General features: G+C 56.1%; 7 protein-coding genes across 7 annotated transcripts; 4 read left to right on the forward strand and 3 right to left on the reverse strand.

Annotated features, from left to right (window-relative positions):
* Positions 1 to 277: 277 nt before the first annotated feature.
* Positions 278 to 5,397, forward strand: BCV69DRAFT_283166 (hypothetical protein). The gene is made up of 3 exons (XM_025492611.1): positions 278 to 1,297; positions 1,370 to 1,693; positions 1,765 to 5,397. The coding sequence occupies exons 1-3, from the start codon at positions 619 to 621 to the stop codon at positions 5,022 to 5,024; spliced, it is 4,263 nt and encodes a 1,420-aa protein (XP_025347450.1). The 5' UTR covers positions 278 to 618; the 3' UTR covers positions 5,025 to 5,397.
* Positions 5,398 to 5,432: 35 nt separating this feature from the next.
* BCV69DRAFT_283167 (hypothetical protein) lies at positions 5,433 to 6,328 on the reverse strand. The gene is made up of 3 exons (XM_025492612.1): positions 5,829 to 6,328; positions 5,619 to 5,726; positions 5,433 to 5,531 (listed from the first exon to the last, which is right to left on the reverse strand). The coding sequence occupies exons 1-3, from the start codon at positions 5,870 to 5,872 to the stop codon at positions 5,453 to 5,455; spliced, it is 231 nt and encodes a 76-aa protein (XP_025347451.1). The 5' UTR covers positions 5,873 to 6,328; the 3' UTR covers positions 5,433 to 5,452.
* Positions 6,329 to 6,525: 197 nt separating this feature from the next.
* BCV69DRAFT_283168 (hypothetical protein) lies at positions 6,526 to 8,631 on the forward strand. Its single transcript, XM_025492613.1, has one exon. The coding sequence runs from the start codon at positions 6,856 to 6,858 to the stop codon at positions 8,266 to 8,268; it is 1,413 nt and encodes a 470-aa protein (XP_025347452.1). The 5' UTR covers positions 6,526 to 6,855; the 3' UTR covers positions 8,269 to 8,631.
* A 355-nt stretch (positions 8,632 to 8,986) lies between these two features.
* On the forward strand, positions 8,987 to 12,292 carry BCV69DRAFT_312889 (hypothetical protein; the record flags this gene model as incomplete). The annotated part of the gene is made up of 2 exons (XM_025494979.1): positions 8,987 to 9,900; positions 9,975 to 12,292. The coding sequence occupies 2 exons, from the start codon at positions 8,987 to 8,989 to the stop codon at positions 12,187 to 12,189; spliced, it is 3,129 nt and encodes a 1,042-aa protein (XP_025347453.1). The 3' UTR covers positions 12,190 to 12,292.
* Positions 12,293 to 12,387: 95 nt separating this feature from the next.
* BCV69DRAFT_205239 (hypothetical protein) lies at positions 12,388 to 13,426 on the reverse strand. The gene has a single exon (XM_025489716.1). The coding sequence runs from the start codon at positions 13,141 to 13,143 to the stop codon at positions 12,586 to 12,588; it is 558 nt and encodes a 185-aa protein (XP_025347454.1). The 5' UTR covers positions 13,144 to 13,426; the 3' UTR covers positions 12,388 to 12,585.
* Positions 13,427 to 13,974: 548 nt separating this feature from the next.
* Positions 13,975 to 14,801, forward strand: BCV69DRAFT_249797 (SRF-TF-domain-containing protein; the record flags this gene model as incomplete). The annotated part of the gene is made up of 2 exons (XM_025490357.1): positions 13,975 to 14,553; positions 14,643 to 14,801. Coding segments are annotated over 2 exons (738 nt in total), but the record flags the coding sequence as incomplete, so codon positions are not given.
* A 2,103-nt stretch (positions 14,802 to 16,904) lies between these two features.
* Positions 16,905 to 18,429, reverse strand: BCV69DRAFT_299431 (hypothetical protein; the record flags this gene model as incomplete). The annotated part of the gene is made up of 4 exons (XM_025494328.1): positions 16,905 to 17,481; positions 17,574 to 17,970; positions 18,081 to 18,294; positions 18,373 to 18,429. The coding sequence occupies 4 exons, from the start codon at positions 18,427 to 18,429 to the stop codon at positions 16,905 to 16,907; spliced, it is 1,245 nt and encodes a 414-aa protein (XP_025347456.1).
* Positions 18,430 to 18,546: the final 117 nt, after the last annotated feature.

Genomic DNA, 18,546 nt, shown 5'->3' on the forward strand with positions numbered 1-18,546 from the left:
GTTGAGCTCAAGGCCGCCGACCCTCGCTTCACTGTTACTGTTTGTTTGTATCGTATGCCCTGTACTCCTTGTTGTCCTTTCTAGCTTCCTTTCATCATTTACACCACTTGCATCCTTGAATACTTGGTGCGGTGCTGTGGGCGGGAAGTCGTGTGTGGCTGCCTTGACCTCGGAACGGAAGGACGTGGGGGTTGGTGTTGTTCTGCTGCAGTGGTGGTGTGTGTTGCATGTGATGGGTCAGTCTCCTTTCCGAAGGGCTGGATGCATGGCTCCTCGTCTTTGCCCTCACAGCCTCATCGTGCCTTGTTTCCTTGAGGCCCTCGCTCTCGACGCCCACAGACACAAACGACAAGCCATCGTCAGCTCTGGGATCTTCTCCAGCCGCCCACGCTCTCTCCCTTGCATTGCTTCTAGGCTACTCATCACGCATATACCCACGCTCGTCAGCAATACCGCCTTGATCAACACCACTCTCAGACATCCAATCACAAGGCCTCACCCAGCCCCTGAAGCGCCTCATCACTATCCTCGTCGACAGATTGCTACTGAAGCTCATACAAAAGTGGCTCTTCCAGAACTCTGATACCTCGTCAAGGGGGCCAGGTCCCTCCTAGCAAGATGACCACCCTCTTTTCACGCCGTCCAGGGAAGAGTGGTCGCTTCGCCGCCCTACGAAGTGTGTCCACCAGCGCCAAGAAGGACACCTCTCCCTCTCTGAAGGCCGAGCCCTTTGGGGCTGCTGTATCCAACACGGACTTGCCTCAATCGCGAGATGATGAGTTTCTCAATGTACAGAGCCGCGCAAGTACTGATGCTAGAACGCTCGAAGAGGCGCAGATAGTTGAGCAAACAGCGATACCGCCTGTCCCCTCCAAGGGCAATCTGAGGATGATGACCGATCGCCAAGCTCTCCAGTCTAAAAGTTTGCCGACCCAACCCATGGCTTCCTCACGCCAAGATGGCCTGGCGGACGACTTTGGACGAATGATGCCCTCGGCTTCGGCTACAGGGAGGAACGGTGTCTCCACTCTTCCCCTTCGCAACGAGCGCAATGGAGCCTGGCCAGCTGGAGAATCCAGTGGTACCGGAGCCGTGAGACGAGCCTCGCATCGTCGTCTGGCAGCTGATCTACCGCTGCCACCTTCTAGCGTCACTGGGGCGGGAGGGACATCGGGAGCCGCTCATGGCAAGGAGGCCTTCCCATATGGATATACGCATGAAGGGTGGGAGACTGAGATGACGCTGCAGTCCGCTCACAAGATTGTAGAGCTCTGCGCGAAAGAGATCAGGGAAAGAGGTGAGTGCACAGTATGATTCCAAGAGCATATGCTGGGGGATGCTGAGACTCTCTTCTCATTACCCACACCAGGTCTGGACTGTCCCCTCATCTTCACATCAATGGCTCTGGATCTTTCCACGGGAGGCGCCGGACTGCTGCTCAAAGCTCTTGCAAGCTCGGACCTCTCTGATATCGCGAACAGTGCCATCAGTGAAGAAGTACGCTTCGCTAACCCGCATGATCTTGCTGCTTTGCTCAAGTGGACTCTGGCCAGGCTAGGCCGCTTCTATGCCGTGCCTGTGCCGAGTACGGCGTCTGCAAAGAAGGGAGAGACGAGCGAAGATGTCGTCGTCGTCCAACAAAGAGGTTGGCTGGACCTAGACCTGTATCTGCATTGGCGGGAGGAAGAAAAGCGTGAGTCCCTTCTGGGCTACTGAGACAGTCTTGCATGCCCTCTGACCCGATATTGGTGTCCATTATCGCAGTGGCTGAGCATCCATGGACAGCGTTCCGATACTTTGTCGAGCAGATCGACGAAGAGTCTATCCACCTTCTCCTCAGCCTCTTCTCGCTGCTGTCATCCACTTGCTCTTACAGTCTCAAGAACGGTATGACGCCCTCGAAGCTAGCCCGACACTTTGGTGTTGTCTTGTTTGGTCTTCCTGAGGACGAAACCTTTGCCAGAACATACGATGCATACAATCGCGCCAGCAATGCTACCGAGCACCTACTTCTTGCCTACATCCGCAACCTTGCGACGTACGAGGTCTTGCCAGTGCGGCTAATGTCACACGTCGAAGGCTACCCCCAAATTCTATCCAGCGATTTCAGCACACCACCCAGACACGTACGACAAGTACCCTATACCCACATCGAACGACAAGTTCGACTGTACTCGCAGGATCTGATACAGTCTGCCAGCGAGATTGATGTTGCCTGGCTGTCGCCTGAGTGGGAGGCATGCTGCTCTGCCAGCGACTACCATGGCAAGCACCCACAGTTCTCTGACCGATACAGGAAGCTGATCAATGTCAAGAATGGATCGCAGCAACCCCGCGACGCAACGCCTTCCGCTCTGAGTCCTCCTTCGAGCCAAGCAATGCTGCACACGAAAAGTCAGACTGACGACCCGGCCTTCTACGGGACGATTGCACAGGAAGAGTGGGGCCAATTCATGAACGATGGCTTTACCAGCACGGACCGATCTAAGCTTAGCTTTGATCTTCATGAGAGCGAAAGGAAAGCACGCACCGAGAAGCGGAGCACAGTCCTGTGGTCTGAGTTCACCGATGTTGGCTTTGGAGACGCTGACAGAAGTTCGCTCGATGCCATTCTCAGCTTCGATGATGGTCTCAAGAAGGACGTCACGCGCTGGCCTAGCGAGCGAGCCGAATTATTGGCCAAGCTACGTGACACTGCATCGAACATGCCGCCGTTCGCGTATGACACTGCCCCCAAAGTCATCAGTCGACCTTCGACTACCGACGAGTACCATGTTGGCCAGAGAGGAGAGAGATTGGCTGGCCAGATGGACGAGGTGTTCGCTGAGGTCTGGGCGGACTACCTGATAGGCAATGGCTGGTCCAACCGCGACGAGCTCACGCATCGATCTGCGAATTTCGTCGTTGTGCAGTACAAGAGTCGGCCAAACGAATTCACTGTCAGCGCTCAGGGAAGCGGGACTTCTCAGGTGGCCAACGCGCTCGCTCCCCTGCAGGCCGGACTAGACGCCGATATCCCAGCAGATGACCGCACTGAAGCTGCGTGGTTCGTTGTTCAGGAGATCGTCCCCAGTGGTTACCGAGCCGAGCTCGAAGCTGTTGGAAAGGCGAAGAGCAGGAGTCGACCGTCGATGAGGAACCTCAACGTCTTCCGGAAGATGAGGAAGGATCGCAGTGCCTCGGGATCTGCACCAGTGCACAAGGCTCAGAACATCGATGAGGATGCTAGCAACCTCTTCCCTCCTGGCACCAAGAAGATCAGTCTCGGCATGGATCCTGCAATGATGTCAGACCCTTCGACTTCTGTCGAGCTGAAGAGGACCAATACCTCTGCGAAACGCCGTAGTGGCCAGCATAGCAGGGATGGAAGCAAAGTCTCTCTTTTCAGCACACCCCTCGTGCCGGAGCGGGACAACGACTTGCCTCGGGCCGAGAAGGAGCCTTCTCCACAGCATAGTAGCGCCAGCAAGTTCGTCTCCGCCGTGCGGAAGAAGACTTTGCGCCGTAGCAATCAGCATGAGCATATGAGTAGCAATGAGCAAGAAGATCCGCCTGCCGCACCCTCGCCACCATCGAAGGTCGAAGGCGGTCTGGCAGTCCCTGCGCAGACCCAAAGTGCCCAAAAGTCTCAGAATGGAGGCTTCCCGACTTCTACTAGCGGTGCATCCTTCTGCTCCGCGGACTACGAGGCTCGCAGCGTGATAGACTCGGGAGACGAGCGTGAGGACGCTGCTAAGCCGATGGGCAGGAGGAGAAGCTTGCTACGGCATCTTGCCAAGCATGGTAGCAGGGACGAGCACTGGGTAGACATTGTCACGAAGAGTCCAGCTGTAGCAGCGGAAGAGGATGCACAGCTGACGCCGCCAGCGACTCGGGAGAGTGACAGGCTATCAGCGCGTGAGCAACTGTCTAGAGAGCCTTCGCCCCGACCATCACCACGGATGTCCGAGGCCGCTGCTGTCCCACTGACTACAACTCAGGAATATCCCTCTACTGGAGGCTCACATACCGCAGACTCGTCCGCAGATACAACAAATCAAGACGCAAACGTGACAAGCTTACCTCTGAGGGTCGACGAACCTCTCGACGTTCTCCCGGCCCCACCGCTCAAACTGACCGCTGCCAAATCACCTGCGGCGATCGAGAAGGACACATCGCCACCTGTGATTGTCGCAGACCGATCGATCCTCAAGCCAGTCGCTACTGATGCTCAGATCCGGGAACAGCGCATCTCGGCAGCCCAAGCTCGGGCTAGGGAGTTGCGAGCCAAATTGCAGCCCGTGGATGCTAGAAAGGCCCAACAGCAAGCAGCGTCAGAAAGTGCCACCGTGGCGGATGGCAGCGCAAGTACCACTTCTACTCGAGTCGTGTCCAAGGGGAAGCTAGACCCCTTCGCAAAGAATCCTACCAGTGGGAAAGTGGCTAGCATCGCCGCTCGGTTTGGAGCAGCTCCTGGCACTCCACCTGCATCGGCAACTTCTCCCTCCACCTCAGCCACAACGACGGCGAAGGTGGGTAGCCTGTCTCCTAACTCGACACCTCACACGTTCGGCGAACGGTCTCCCTCTCCTCTCAGTCTGGCCAGATTCGTCGATCAACAAGGAGGTGCCTCTCCATTGGTGAGCGGCATGGTCGACCCGAACGTGCCTCCCTCCCCTCGTCGGCCCGAATCCATGATCGGCAGTGCGATGATGGGCGACACAGAATCTATTGCTCCAGATGACGCTGCCTCCAATTACTCGCGATCGACCGAAGAAGGAGCTGGTCTGCCCTATGGGAGCTACGACAAGTCTCACACTAACCTCAATGGTGGCGGTCGACCTTCGATCGAGGAGGAGTCGCAAGTGTTCGAGCAGCGCTTGCTTGGTGAGAGGGAAAGGGAGAGGGAGCTAGAGCTGGAGTTGCAGGAGAGCGGAGATGCTTTTAGTCCGCTGACGGGGCGCTTCAGAGAGCCTTACCAGCCTGGACAACCATTGGAGAATTTGCAGGAGGAGAGCGAGAGCATGCTGAGCGGGAGCCACTGAGCGGGGTGGCATAAAGCGCGGGCGCTTCCCGTTACGACATCCTCTGCAAGTGCCCCCTGAGTCTGGTGGAGGAGCCTATCCACACACACAATCTTTACCTTTATCACCCTCACCTGACCTCATCTCACCATTTGTCTATTCTGTCTTACCAAAAGGTAGTGCCTTGCTCTCCTTCTCATTTCGCCTTCTCCACCCTCCTTGTCCTTGTCTATACTCCCTAGCCTGCTCTGCTAGCTCTCCATTACCCACAGTCGTCACTTGTCGAATGAATGCGATACCCCTCACAATGAGCATTGGTGCGAGAAAGAGGGAGCACAAAGGTGAGGGTTGATCTGTATGATTTCATAAACACGCGCTAGAATACATCAAGAAGGGGGCGAAGATGCTGCCACTTGGCAAGAGGCGAGGTGCATCTGAGGGCACGTCGCTTAGAGGTCCTTGGGTCCACTCTTGCCGCACGAGGAGCAAGCGCACTTTCCAGCCTCGCAAGGGCAGTTGCCTTGGTCACTATAAAGCGGAGCGCGAGTGAAGAATGATGGTCAGCATCGCTTCGCTTCAGAAGTACCATTGAGGCTTGGGTCATAATGTACTCACCCGCCACAAGAGCAGACGGTGCCCTTGATTTGTGCCTTGGAGCCATTGGGGCATCCGGAACAGCTGCAGGAGCCGGGGGAGCAGCTGCAGGAACCTGCGCCACAAGAGCTGGGAGAAGACAGGAATGAAAGAGGGTGTAGACGAGACATTGTCAGCGGGAGGTTCGATCGGATGTTATACGAGTGGTGAGGATGGGAGGAGGACACTCACCAGGTGGAGCCGGAGGAAGCAGTGTTGGCACAAGCGCAAGCCATTGTGAGTATGTGTTTGGTGTGGGAGGTGGGTAGTGGTGAGAGTAGCTGTTAAGTCGTTGTGGGTCTTTGCCGTGTAAGCGGGCAAGGGTCCTCCTTTATATACGTCTGAGGGCTATGCCGTGTGGAAGATTGTGTGTGGAGCTAGACCTTGCTGCTTGTCAGCGGCACCACTGATGTCGTGTGCCTTTGAGGCATTTCCCTCTTCCCCGCCACGCCACGCTTCCCAGCCGCGAGGAGGGAAAATCCCTCACCTCACTTCTATCGCCCAATGCCTCCTGCGCTCGAGCCCTGCCAGAAAATCCCTCATCTCGGCGCCCGCCAAGGTCGGCATGGAAAATCCCTCAGATCTCCCGCATCGGAACCGGAACAACGACTGGTCGGACCGGGATCGGAAGCAGATTGACCTCGCGAAAAAAAACAAGGCTCGAGGTCGGCTAATCGGCTGCGACTTAGGCCGAAATCTTGCAAGCGTGGCTGGGCGCACGCTGCACCTCAGTATGTGTGGGGAGGTTTAAGCAGCTCTGCGGGTGATGCCAAGCAGCTTCATTTCTTGCTGCTTCTCATCCTGCATGACTCGTTGCATGACAGAGAGAAGAAAAAGCTTGCACTTTGCTGGACCCGGAATCGCGAGGGGAATGCCATGTGCACACAGGTCTGGGCCAATGGCGCCTGTGCTTGCCAGGATCACCTCATGACCAATGCTGAGCTCGAGGGACGGGCGGAGCTGCGCCGCGTGAGGTTGCTGTCCCGCCCGCATCCGCACCCGGCCCCTAAAGTCACTCGGCGGCCCCTGGCCCCCTTTTCACTCCTGAACCATACTATACATCGTTTCTGTACCACCCCTCTCCCCCTCTTCGTCGTCATTCGTGAAGCGAGATCCAACTCTCTGCTTCATAGACCGTCGAAGATCAACTCAAGCTAGAGGTCCAACACCCTCTTAGTCCCCCCCCACTTTTCCCCCTTCCCCTCTCATCTCATCCAGCATGTCCCCAAGTGCCTCCGCTACTGCAGCACCCCTCGCCGCTGGTGCTCCCGCGCCAAATGGTAATGGGGCGTCTTCCGCAGCTCATTCACATCTGAATGCCAGTGCCGCCGCCTCTAACGGACTTCGCTTCGACACTTTGGCCATCCACAAGGGATCTGAGCCCGAGCCAGCCACGGGTGCTATTATCCCTTCAATCACCCTAGCTACTGCTTACCGACAGTCTACTGCCGGCATCAGCGGCGCAGATGGATTCGACTATACACGCTTTGGTAATCCCAATCGCAACTCCCTCGAGGCCAATCTCGCAGCACTCGAGGGCGCCAAGCATGCCTTTGCCTTTTCCAGCGGTACGGCCGTCACTACGGCCATCTTGAGCTCCATTCCCAATGGGTCTCACGTCGTGTCCGTCGCTGACGTGTACGGTGGAACTCACAAGATCCTCACGCAGATTGTCAATGAAACCAATGCCATCAAGACTACCTTTGTGGACCTAGACTCAAATGGCCTCAAGGAGCGATTGACAAAGGCAATCACTCCCGAGACGAAGCTCATCTGGCTCGAGACTCCCACCAACCCCACTCTGCGTCTGGTCGATCTTCCGCTCGTCTCTCAGATCGTCAAGGCCATTGATCCATCCATCAAGATCGCAGTAGACGGGACATTCATGTCTCCGTACTACCAGAACCCGCTCAGTCTCGGTGCTGACGTAGTCTCTCACTCGGCTACAAAGTTCCTCAATGGACATACCGATGTCTTGCTCGGCGTCGCGGTCACCAATGACGAGACCATTGCAAAGAAGCTCAAGTTCGTCCAGTCCAGCCTCGGGGCGGTGCCTTCGCCTTTCGACTGCTGGCTAGTCCTGCGAGGTCTCAAGACCTTGCCCGTCCGCATGCGCGAGCACGGACGCAATGCGCTCAGGATTGCCAAGTATCTCGAGAAGCACCCCGGCATCAAGGACGTCATCTACCCTGGTCTGCCCTCCCACCCATCTTTTGCGCTTGCCAAGAAGCAGATTTCTCCTCGAGCGCTGCGAGCCCAGGTCGATGATGGTATTGATATTGAACAGGGTCTGCAGTACAGCGGTATGCTCTCCTTCCGCATCGACTGTGACCCGACCGACCCTTCCGTGGGCTCGGACGTCCTCAAGGAGCTCAACGTCATCACCCTCGCCCTCTCTCTTGGAGGAGTCGAGTCTTTGATCGAGCAGCCCTCTACGATGACCCACTGGATGGTTCCTCTCGAAGAGAGGCTCGCTCTCGGCATCGGCCACGATCTCATCCGTCTCTCCGTTGGGCTGGAGGACCCTCGTGACCTTGAGGAAGACCTCGACCAGGCTCTCACCAAGGTCCTTGGTAAGTCTGCTACCCAGCCTGCTGCCGAGACTAACAAGAAGAGGAAGGCGGACGCCTAGACTCTAAGTGTCTAGGTCGTCTTCCTACCTCATAGATCCTTTCACCTTCTGCTTGCTGCCCCTATTCCATCACCGGCTACCCCGCCTCGGGGGTAGTCTACTTTGTATCTCAACGTTTACAAAGTCCCCATCACCGTCTTCACAATCACGTCACCGTCTCTCTTCCTGCGCCTTGCTTTCCTCAATTTCTCTCTACATCTGTACTCTCTACCCACGCATTCCCATCCAAGACAGAACTGCTCATCTCAACGCTTGTAAAGTTCTCTTTTTGTCTCATATCATACTCAGGAAAACCCCCTATGTACATCTCAACGCCCTGTACGCAGAGCTTGCTACCTTCTCTCTCAGCTTGCTCTTTCTCTCTACATCTCAACGCTTGTAATACATTCTCGCACTTTGTTTCCTGACTGTCCGAGGGGTCAACTAAGGAAAGGAAAAGGCTCTGCCCGCATTCACGCGAGCCGCCGCGCCAAGGCCAGTCCATGCAGGGCGGCTCGGGTCAATCGGCGACTTGTGCGGGAAGTCGAGGGAGTGGGTTCTTTCTCCCTTTCCGAGATCAGGGGCTTCCCTCGTCGTATCTTCTCTTACCCTGATCATCCCATCCCATCCTCGGATGCTTCTTCGCTCCGTACCACTCGCCTTGCCGGCTGGTGCGCAACGGTTGAGCTTTCGACCTGCCTTGTCTGTACTTGTAATGGCAAGAGCAGGAAGTAGGAGCATGTCCGCTTCTTCCGAGAAGCACTCCTCCTCCTCCTCCTCCTCCTCCTCCTCCTCCTCCTCCTCCTCGCATGCAGAGCCCAAGCCTCGATGGTTCTATGCTCGCGAGGGAGATTGGACCACCTTCCCTCCAGCTGACGATTCGGCTCTAGAGGCGCGATGGCGCGATCTTGGTGGTGCCGACTGGGCTGCAAAAGTTCAAAAGGAGCTAGAAGCAGAGGAGAAGGAGCGGGAGGAGGAAAGGGAAGAAGAGGAGGAGGAGCAAGAACAGGAGTACGAGGAGGAAATACAACATAAGAAGGAGAAAGAGGAAGAAGCTCAGCAGAAGAACAATACAGAGGGACCCCAGCAGCAGGGCACTTCGTGGGGGTCTCAATTCCTCAGTCGTTGGTGGTATGGCGGCGAGGAGGATCCTAAACCTGGTGTGCTAAATGAAGACGATGCGGAGAAGAAGAGGGAATCGATGCGCAATGCTCCTGACTCGACCAAGAAGGACGGTCCAGATGCCAAGCCTACCATGATCGATGAGGTTCTCGATCCGGACGAGCCCGATTCAGCGAGAAGGCACAAGGTCGAGGTTCTAGAGGATCGGCTCTTCGATGTAGACTTGCGCAAGATGCAGCTCTATCCGGCCTTCTTCAGAGGTATTCTTCTGCCTGTGATCAGGAGTACATGGTTTTACTGGAGTGAGCTCCAGGATCAGTACGTGCCCATCCGGTATGACTCGGACTTGGCAATAGATCTGGAGACGGCTTGGAAGGAGAGCCGCGCTTTTGAGCTGAGACAGGACAAGGGGGAGCAGGAAGACGCTGCGTCACAGAGGAAAGAGACTGACTTGCTCGACGTTCGAAGCGAGGAGCAGTCAGGCAAGGGAAAGGTCAAGTTCATCAGTCCTGTTGAGGGAAAGATTTTCAGGTGAGCGCCCACTCGGACGGCTACAGCAGTGTCCAGCTCCTGACTGACATTTCTTCCTGAGCACCCTTTTTCAGTGAGGACTTTAGGGGAAGGATGTTGACCCTGGTTGGCGGTGCTACTGTCATCCGAGGCTTCGAAGAAGTTGAGCGTCGAGCCAAGCTCGCAAGAGGCAGCCACTTCTTCAGCCTGCCGAACATGCCTTGGGAGAGCGAACAAGACGACGAGGCCGCTGTGAAACAGGCTGCAGGCACGAGCGGCAAAGCAGGAGCCGCTCAACCTGATGACGGCAAGTCTGCTTCGGCGGACGACGGGAAGGACGGAAAAGGCGAAAAGTCGGGAAAGTCATCCAAGAAGAATCACGAGGAAGCCAAGCATACCCAGAAGCAGAAGAATACCGAGGAAGGAACCAAGCCTGGCAATGACATCCGAGACACTGGCAAAAAGTCGGCTTCGGCGTCGTCACACGCACAGGATATCTCTGCGCCAGAGAAGAACAAAGACTCAAGTGAGGCTGAGGCCAATGATGTGGACGACAGCAGTGAGGCAGAAGAGTTGCAAGAGACGCTCGACGCCGAATCTAGCGTCGACAACGAGGCTCTCAAGGATGACGCAGTACATCTCATACTTGTCATTCACGGCATTGGTCAAGGGCTCACAGACACCTTCGAATCTCTCGACTTCACTTATGACGTTCAGAAGATCCGCAAACTCTCCGCCAAAATCGCTCAGGAGCCTACGATCCGCAAGCTTGGCAAAGGCAGACGGGTGCAATACATCCCGGTTTGCTGGAGACGAGACTTGGACCTGACTCACGAGTCAGAAGAGAATGACAATCACTTCGGTCTCGAAGATGTGACAAACGACGCTACGATCCCCTTTGTACGAAACCTCGTCAGCAAAGTGATCCTGGATGTGCCCTACTATCTCTCCTCCATTCACAAGCCAAAGATGGTCGCAGCTGTCTTGAATGAGCTGAATCGGGTCTACAGACTCTTCGTTCGAAGAAACCCCGACTTCCTCGAAAAGGGAGGCAAGGTCAGTTTCATCTCTCACTCTCTTGGATCTTGCTTTACTGCCGACATCCTGTCATCACAGCCCACAACTGTTCCGTCCATCGCGCAGATGAGCAAAGAGGAGATCCAGGAGCAGTCGACGAAGCGACTTCTTTTCAATGTCCAGGACGTCTTCCTCGTCGGCTCTCCTCTGGGACTCTTCTTGCTCCTTGCTGGAGGTCAGCTCATTGCCCGTAAGGTGCCCCGCAACGCCAACATTGGCGAAGAGTCTTCTTTGGATCTCAAGGGTCTAGCAGAGAAGGAGGAAGAGAGCGAAGTGAAGTACGGCTGTATGGCCTTCCATGGCAACCTCTTCAACCTCTACAATGCTTCCGACCCAGTAGCCTACCGTCTGAATGCTGCTGTGGACCGGAGGTATGCTCGGCTGCTGAACCCGCTACCCCTTCCTGGTGCGGTGAATGCAATCATGGACGCTCTGAAGAAGCCGAGGGTAGCTATTTCGAAGCTATTCGATCCTGCGCACCCCTTCAAGGGTTCGAAGAACTACAAGGAAGCGACGTCTACTCAGAATGCGCCCAAGGGGGACCAAAATGATGCTGATGGCGAGCAAGATTCGGACATGGATCGCTATGCAGAGACAATGGATGATCTGCCTGGCTTTGGTGAGGACGCCAATCGACGGCACAAGACTGCTGCCTATGCCATTGCGCGAGCTCTTTCGTCCTCTGAAGAAGAGCACAGTGATGTAGAGTCGGCAGAGGAGCAGCAGAAGAGGTCAAAGGCTGCTCAGCCTGTGCAATTGGAAGAAGGCACTCAGGGCAAGGAAGCTCTGCCTGAACGTATCTTGGCCAAAGAGCGGGAAGAGGAGGAGCGCAAGACAAAGAAGAAGGCAAAGAAGCAGAAGGCGAAACAGGACGAACAAGACAAGGAGGAGGCCAGCAAGTCGCTCGACCTTGATCACCTGATCAGGGCCGAGAGACGCTTCCGTGCGCTGAACAGACACGGCTGCATCGACTTCTACTTCAATACTACCCCAGCAAACACCCCTGCGATGATGGGAGAGTACATCTCTATGCTCTCGGCTCACAACAATTACTGGAACAGTCCGGCGCTGGTGAATCTCATTCTCACACAGGTCTGGGCAGAGGAGGATGTGGCGGCCCAAGATGCGGGCGAGGCGAGGATGGAGGAGAGCAAGAAGAGGGCTACAGAAGGGTCCAGGGTAGGCGCTGAGCTCGGAGCGCGGGTGTCCCTGGTTCCCAGTGTGGCAAAGTAGAAGCATGCATGGACTCTTGAAATTAGACGGACAATTAGTAGCGTAGTGCAGTTCCCGTCAGAGGTTGTGTATCATACAATAGAAGCAGTGGGACCATACCTTGCTCTCCATTGAGAGATGAAGCTTTTTGAGCGACAAACGTAAGGCGAAAGTCAAGAAGCTGCGACACCCAGATTAGAACGGTGTACTATTGCATCGGAACGGAAGTGGAGCACGTAGCTTAGTCGTGGATCCCGTCTTTGCCGCTGCTCCGCCCGGGAGGAGCACGTTGTTCAATTTGGCTTCTGCTCCCACAATTGTCCCGGCAGAACGTCCAACTACCATTGTCGTCAATGGTGTGGGTTAGCCGGTAGCCTCCGGAGAGGTTGTTCCGGGAGAGGAGGGTTGCTCCCTGTCTCAGTCAAAGTTGAGACCGGCGCAATCCCGTCTACCCGCCCTCAAGAGCTTCCTCAGCCGGCCGGGTAGTTGGGAGAAAGAGGCTTTTGCTCCGGGAAACTTTAAATTTACTCTTTGCACCTTTGAAGGGCTACGTGGGCTATCGGTAAAGAGGCCATTTGGATCTTTGCTCCGCACGCACAAGCTTGCACAGACTGGATGTTGCTCTTTGTCTCTCTGGACCTTGGCGGTGGCTAGAACCTTTGGGGGGAGAAGAGAGGGAGGCGCGCGCATGGTGTTGCAGGCGTGCGGGCGGGTGGGCGAGCGGCAGCGGGATACGCGGGGTAGAAGATCAGTGCAACATCTTGAGGGCTTGGGCATGCGTGGGAAATGAAGTGCACCCGGTAGGGCACGCAGCTCACGTCGGAGAAGTCCTTTGATCGGCCGGGCAAGCGAGAGGCAGATGCCCTGCGTCAGGCGAGGAGCAGGCAAGCAGCAGCAGCAGCACCTCACCAGCAACAGGAGCAGCAGAGAAGGCACGGAGACTTTGAGCAACGATGGCACAGACAGCCCAGGCATGGGAGCACAAGGGGGGGAGACACACACACGCCACCGATCAAGTCCGAGGCCCAGCCACGGCAATTGGCGGACAGACGCAGCAGCAGCAACAACATCAACATCGACAGCATCTCCATCGCCAGCGCCGGCCAGAATCTACCTAAGCACACTCCATCTCCCCCCCTCCCCCACACACAGAGAGACCAAGGACAACGTCTACCTACTGTTTTCGGTCTCACTCATCCCCTCCTTACTCCTTTCATCCACTCCTCGCTCTTTCCTCTTTCGTACCATCGACCTCCTTTGAGCATCATCCCCTACGCCTTACTCCACACACCCACACTCGCTTGCATCGACCAGACTGCGGAACCATCAGAGACCTCACCATACCCTTTCCAGTCACCTTTCCGGTCTATCAACTCACTTGTTGGCCCTTGTGCCTTCCCCGGTGCCGTCCGTCTTCATCGTACCCTATTCCGGGTCGATGAGGGTAGCAGTCCACGGCCAATAACACCCCATCCCCACTCCCATTGACTGCTCTTTCCTCACTTCCCATCGAACGAGATGCTCTCCTCTCAACAGCATCAGCTACGCGCCTCCGGGCAGGGCTCCTCCTCGTCGTCTTCCGGCAGTATTCCTCCTGGAGCCCTCACATTCACATCTACTGATGGGAGCGGCCAAAGATTCTCCAGTCCCTTTGGTGATCTCCACCTCATTCCACCTGAGCTTCAGACGGCCTTTGTGAGGCAAATGAATGGAGGCAACAACCCCTCTTCTGGATTTGGCGGTCATCACGTTGGCGTACAGCAGGGCGAATCGCAGGGTAGCGTCGATACTGCCAACGTCTTCAAGATGCCTCTTGCAGGTCGCGGCGTGGCTCTATCTGGAGACGTTTCTGGCGACGAGGATGACGAAGAGGATGGAGAAGACAATGATGAGGGTAAAGGTGATGATGGTGGAGATAACGACGAAGATGAGGGCGACGACACCCTCGGCGCTCCTTCTCAGAAGCGGACCCGGACTGCCTCTGCAAAGGCAAACGGTGCGGCGGCAGCAGCTCGGATACCGCCCAGGAGGAGCTCCAAGAGCTCGTCTTCCACAAGCAGCTCCACTCCAGCAGGAGCAGGCAAGTCTGCAGCTCTCTCCAAAGGCAAAGCGCCTGAGACAGGCGAAGTCACTCCAAAAGCGCCCAGTGCCGCTAAAGGCAGAGCAGCAGCTGCTTCCAAGGCGACAGCCGCTGCCGCTGCTGCTGCCACGACTGCTACTGCAGGAGCGTCGGGCTCTGCTGCCACAAAGAAGAAGTCGGCCTCTGAGGTGAAGGGAGAGCGTGACTCTTTGACCGGCAGGCGGAAGATCAAGATCCAATTTATCGAGGATGATTCTCGCAGACACATCACATTCAGCAAGAGGAAAGCTGGTATCATGAAGAAGGTGAGTAGTTCGATTCAGCTGCTGAGCACACCACTGCGATGCATCCTACTGACTGACACATACTTGTACATCTCTGTCTGACCCTGCAGGCCTACGAGCTGTCTGTCCTGACCGGTACTCAAGTGCTCCTCCTCATCGTCTCCCAAACCGGTCTCGTATTCACCTTCACAACCCCGAAGCTTCGACCAGTCGTCATGGAGACCGAAGGACGAGAGCTCATCCAGCGCTGTCTTTCGGCTCCTGATGACGAAGACGCAGATGAGGAAGAAGAGCCCGCCGAGGCTTATGCCGGCGGCGATGGCTCCGACGACGAAGATGATGACGAGGTAATGTCGATGCCTCAGAGTCCCCCTATGTCGCCCTCGAAGGGGCCCGTTGCCATTCTTCGACCAGGTCCTACGATGACTGCCTCGGGTGGCACTCCGAAGCGATCAGGCGGTGGTACGGGCGACGGTGGAGCAGCAGGGCGGCGGTCTAGGGCTGCCACGATGTCCAATGCTACCGTCCGGCAACAGAAGAACTCGGTCGGCTCGCCAGAGCATGCCGTCGCAGGTCTCAGCCTTCCCGCTACCCCAGCGACTCCTACGGCAGCTACTTCTGCTGCCACTCCAACTACCTCTGCAAGCCGGTCGAAGAAGCGGAGAAGGACCCACGCAGGAGGTAGTGCTACACCAGGCGCCACTGCTGTCGCTTCACCTTCGATGATGCAGCCACCCGCAAGCTCGGCACTCTTGACTGCCATCTCATCGCCTCACGCCAATTCTGCCCCACCCAGGCCAGGTCAGCCTCTGCATCCCCAGCGGATGCCAATGCAGCAACCAGGACAGACGCCCAATTCTGCTCCTCCTCACTTCTCGAGTCTGCCACCTGAGTTCCAGCCCCCGCCGCACATACAGCAATACGGAGGTCAATTCCACGACGGAAAGCATGATGGCAGCGCTTCTCCTTTCCTCATGGGACCGAATGGAGGCATGGGCTCAGATGGTATGGGCGGTCAATCCCACAACCCGACTGAGTTCCTCTTCTCTCCAGTGGACCTATCGAGTACTCGCTCCATGCAGCAGATGCAGCAGCAACAACAACAACAGCATCTCTCGCCCTTCCATGGCGGGAACAATACCCTCTACTCGTCTGGCTCGAGCAACCCGTCTCCCAACAATACCCTCACCGATGGATCATCCGGCTCCTCGTCCGGCGGACCTGGTACCGGATCCTCTTCTGGCTACTCGCCTGCGATGAACTCGAATGCCTCCCTCTTCCCTTCATTTGGGCAGGTGTACGCAGGGTATACCGGTAGCTCACAAGGTATTGCTGGCCAACAGCAACAGCAGCACGTCAAGAATGGAGGTGGTTCCATGTCCTCGCACCACTCTACTGCTACCCTCTACTCTCCTAGCCTGGGGCAGAATGCCTCGCTGCATCACTCTTCTCAATTGCAGCAGCAGCAATTGCATCATCAGCAGCAATTGCAACAACACCTCGCTCAGCAACAACAACAACAGCAGCAGCAGGGAAGTCCTTGGGGAGACAGCATGGGTCTTCCACCTACGCCTTCTGGTGGATTGGGACTCACACCACAATTCAACTCGAGTGCTAATGGTGGAATGAGCGCAAGTGGGAGCAGCGAATTCACCAATAGCAATTACTGGGGATGAGCAAAGAGGACTGTTCTCTGCTTCCTATACTTGACACATTCGGCTCCGTCTAATCGCAAATGGCTTCTTTGGACTTCGCAATGATCACGATCCTCTTTTTATACAAGGGCTCAAGAAGACGTGCTGAAGAGTCTTCACTGCTTTGCCCTGCAAGATACCCAGGAGGAGTCCCTCTTCCTGCAAGCAGAGACGCCTCCAACACATCCCCGCTTTTCCTCTCTTTCTCCCTTTTTCCTTTGGCTACAAACGAGCCTCCTAATATACCCTAGCGCTTTCTTTTTGCTGCTGCTGCTGCTCCTCCTCCTCCTTCCAATCTCGAAATTCTGACTACTCTTTCGTTCCCCTCCCGCCCTCTCTCCCTCTCCCCCCCTCTCATACTTTCTCCTTCTTTCCTCTTTTTTCCTCCCTTTTGGACTCTCACTTGATCCTGTCCTTTCCTATGCTCTGCTTAGCTTGTCGATACTGCAACTTCACTGCTCCCTTCCGTCTGTCTTGTTCTTCCAATAGTAGTAATAGTACCATGCTTCCTCTTCTTGGCACTGTGGCTTTGTTAAGCGAGAATAGTCTACCCGGGTTTTTCAATCAGGGCTCCTCGCCCATGATCTCGTGACTTTTCAACGTATTGATTGAGAGAAACAGACATCGTCGCCCTCTTCTCTCTTATCCGAGCTGCACGAGATTGCATCGCATCACTCCTTACTCATCTTCTCCACCACCGTATCCATACGCAACGCTATCTCGCCCCTCCAGTCTACCCTCGGCTCCCCCCGCACCTCCGTCCTGTGTGAGGATCCGCTCAGCAAGGAGGAAGGCCGACTCGCCTGCTTCTGCTTCTGCTTCTCCCTCTGCGTCTAGTCTCTCGCCCTGAGCGTCTCCATCTCCCTCTCCACCCGCTCGACTTGCCCGTGGCGACCGTGGTACGGGGCTCGGGCTCGGGCTCCAGTCGAATCTTGATGCATCCCCCTCTGGCGTGTCTCCCGCCTCGCTTGGAGTCATACTACCCCTAAATAGCGGCGTACTTCCCGTCCTTGCATCCCTCCTAGAGCCGGCGATAGTGCTAGCAGTCGAATCCTCCCTCATTCCCCTCGGATCGCGACTACCCCTCTGAGAGGAGGAGCGAGAATAGAGCGTACCCGCCGAGACGCCTGCGCCTACGGCAGGTGTGACGGAGAGCTGCCGACGCTCGGCGGATTGCTGTGAGAGGAAGAGGTCTGGGGAGCGAGCACGGGCTGCGGGAGAGGGCTCGAGGACGATGATGAGGGATTTTGTGAAGCTGGGAAGGGGGTCATTGGGAGTGATGGGTAAGCGGATAGTCGCGGTCTGGATGGGAGTGGGAACAAGAGGACGGGCTTGAGGCGTACTTACATGGTGAAATCCCTGTACTTGACTTTCAGCTTGAACTTCGGCTTGACGTCTTCCATCTCCTCTTCTTCGTCGGGCACAGCGAATGTGACGCCTGCCCTATCGTCCCTGCTGTCACCTAGCAGACACCTCTCAGCATCGTCCTCATCTTCCGGGTCGGGCTTGATCTGCACATCTCCCACTTCGCCTTGCTCCGACCTTAGTCTGCTGGCGGAAGGGCCGGCACCAGCGCCGAGTCCGTCATCATCTTCATCGTCATATGCAGTTTGACGGGGTCGCTTTGCTGATGTCGGCTGACGGTACCGTCCTTGTGCGCTGGGAAAGACCTTCTCCTTCTCCTTTACCAGTACGGCGTGCCTGTCTGTCTGACGGCGGAAGAAGTACGCGAGATGAAAGTCGGCTGTGGGTCGGAAGGAAGGACACACAACGTGAGACCAAGGAGGCAAGGTACTTTTTGCGCCGGTTTCCCTTTTCACTCGCCCAGCCTAGCGACGTCGACGACCTCATTACCGCTGATGTCCCCCCATATCTTCTTCTCCCAGTTTTGCCCATCCTGTTTCCACTTCTTCACTTTTGCCTCCCTTTCCAGCTTGTCCATGATGCGGCCTTTGAGAAACTTGAGCGTGGCAGGCATGGTGGAGGGATGGGTGTTGAGCCAGAGGACATGACGAGGGTCGATATAGAGGATGCAGGGAAGGACGAGGTAGGGAGACACGCGGAGGTACTGTGCATACAGCAGACAAGGGTGGGCGTAAGTTCAAGGCTCTAGGATAGGAAAGACCACACTGGACACTGCACTTACGAATATGTTCCTGCGGCCGTATGAGGCCTGTGATGACGACGACGAGGAAGCAGCCATTGCTGTATGAGGTGCTGGTCACTGGCTCAGCGGACGTGGGTATATGCTAAGGCAGGTCAAGGCTGGGACGGCGTTGTGGAGCGGAGCGGAAAGGGGACGAGAATCGCGGGCAAAAAT

Source organism: Pseudomicrostroma glucosiphilum (assembly GCF_003144135.1).
Source record: "Pseudomicrostroma glucosiphilum strain MCA 4718 unplaced genomic scaffold BCV69scaffold_8, whole genome shotgun sequence".
NCBI lineage: Eukaryota > Fungi > Basidiomycota > Exobasidiomycetes > Microstromatales > Microstromataceae > Microstroma > Microstroma glucosiphilum.

Excerpts from the sequence above, each read along its gene's own strand:
- BCV69DRAFT_205239 (XM_025489716.1), bottom strand. The coding sequence starts at position 13,143 with ATGCCTGGGCTGTCTGTGCCATCGTTGCTCAAAGTCTCCGTGCCTTCT.
- BCV69DRAFT_283166 (XM_025492611.1), top strand. The coding sequence starts at position 619 with ATGACCACCCTCTTTTCACGCCGTCCAGGGAAGAGTGGTCGCTTCGCC. Across the intron at positions 1,298-1,369 it reads GAAAGAGATCAGGGAAAGAG|GTCTGGACTGTCCCCTCATC; the intron begins GTGAGTGCACAG and ends TACCCACACCAG. Across the intron at positions 1,694-1,764 it reads TTGGCGGGAGGAAGAAAAGC|TGGCTGAGCATCCATGGACA; the intron begins GTGAGTCCCTTC and ends CCATTATCGCAG.
- BCV69DRAFT_283168 (XM_025492613.1), top strand. The coding sequence starts at position 6,856 with ATGTCCCCAAGTGCCTCCGCTACTGCAGCACCCCTCGCCGCTGGTGCT.
- BCV69DRAFT_283167 (XM_025492612.1), bottom strand. The coding sequence starts at position 5,872 with ATGGCTTGCGCTTGTGCCAACACTGCTTCCTCCGGCTCCACCTG. Across the intron at positions 5,727-5,828 it reads GCTTCCTCCGGCTCCACCTG|CTCTTGTGGCGCAGGTTCCT; the intron begins GTGAGTGTCCTC and ends GTCTTCTCCCAG. Across the intron at positions 5,532-5,618 it reads ACCGTCTGCTCTTGTGGCGG|TGACCAAGGCAACTGCCCTT; the intron begins GTGAGTACATTA and ends TCCGCTTTATAG.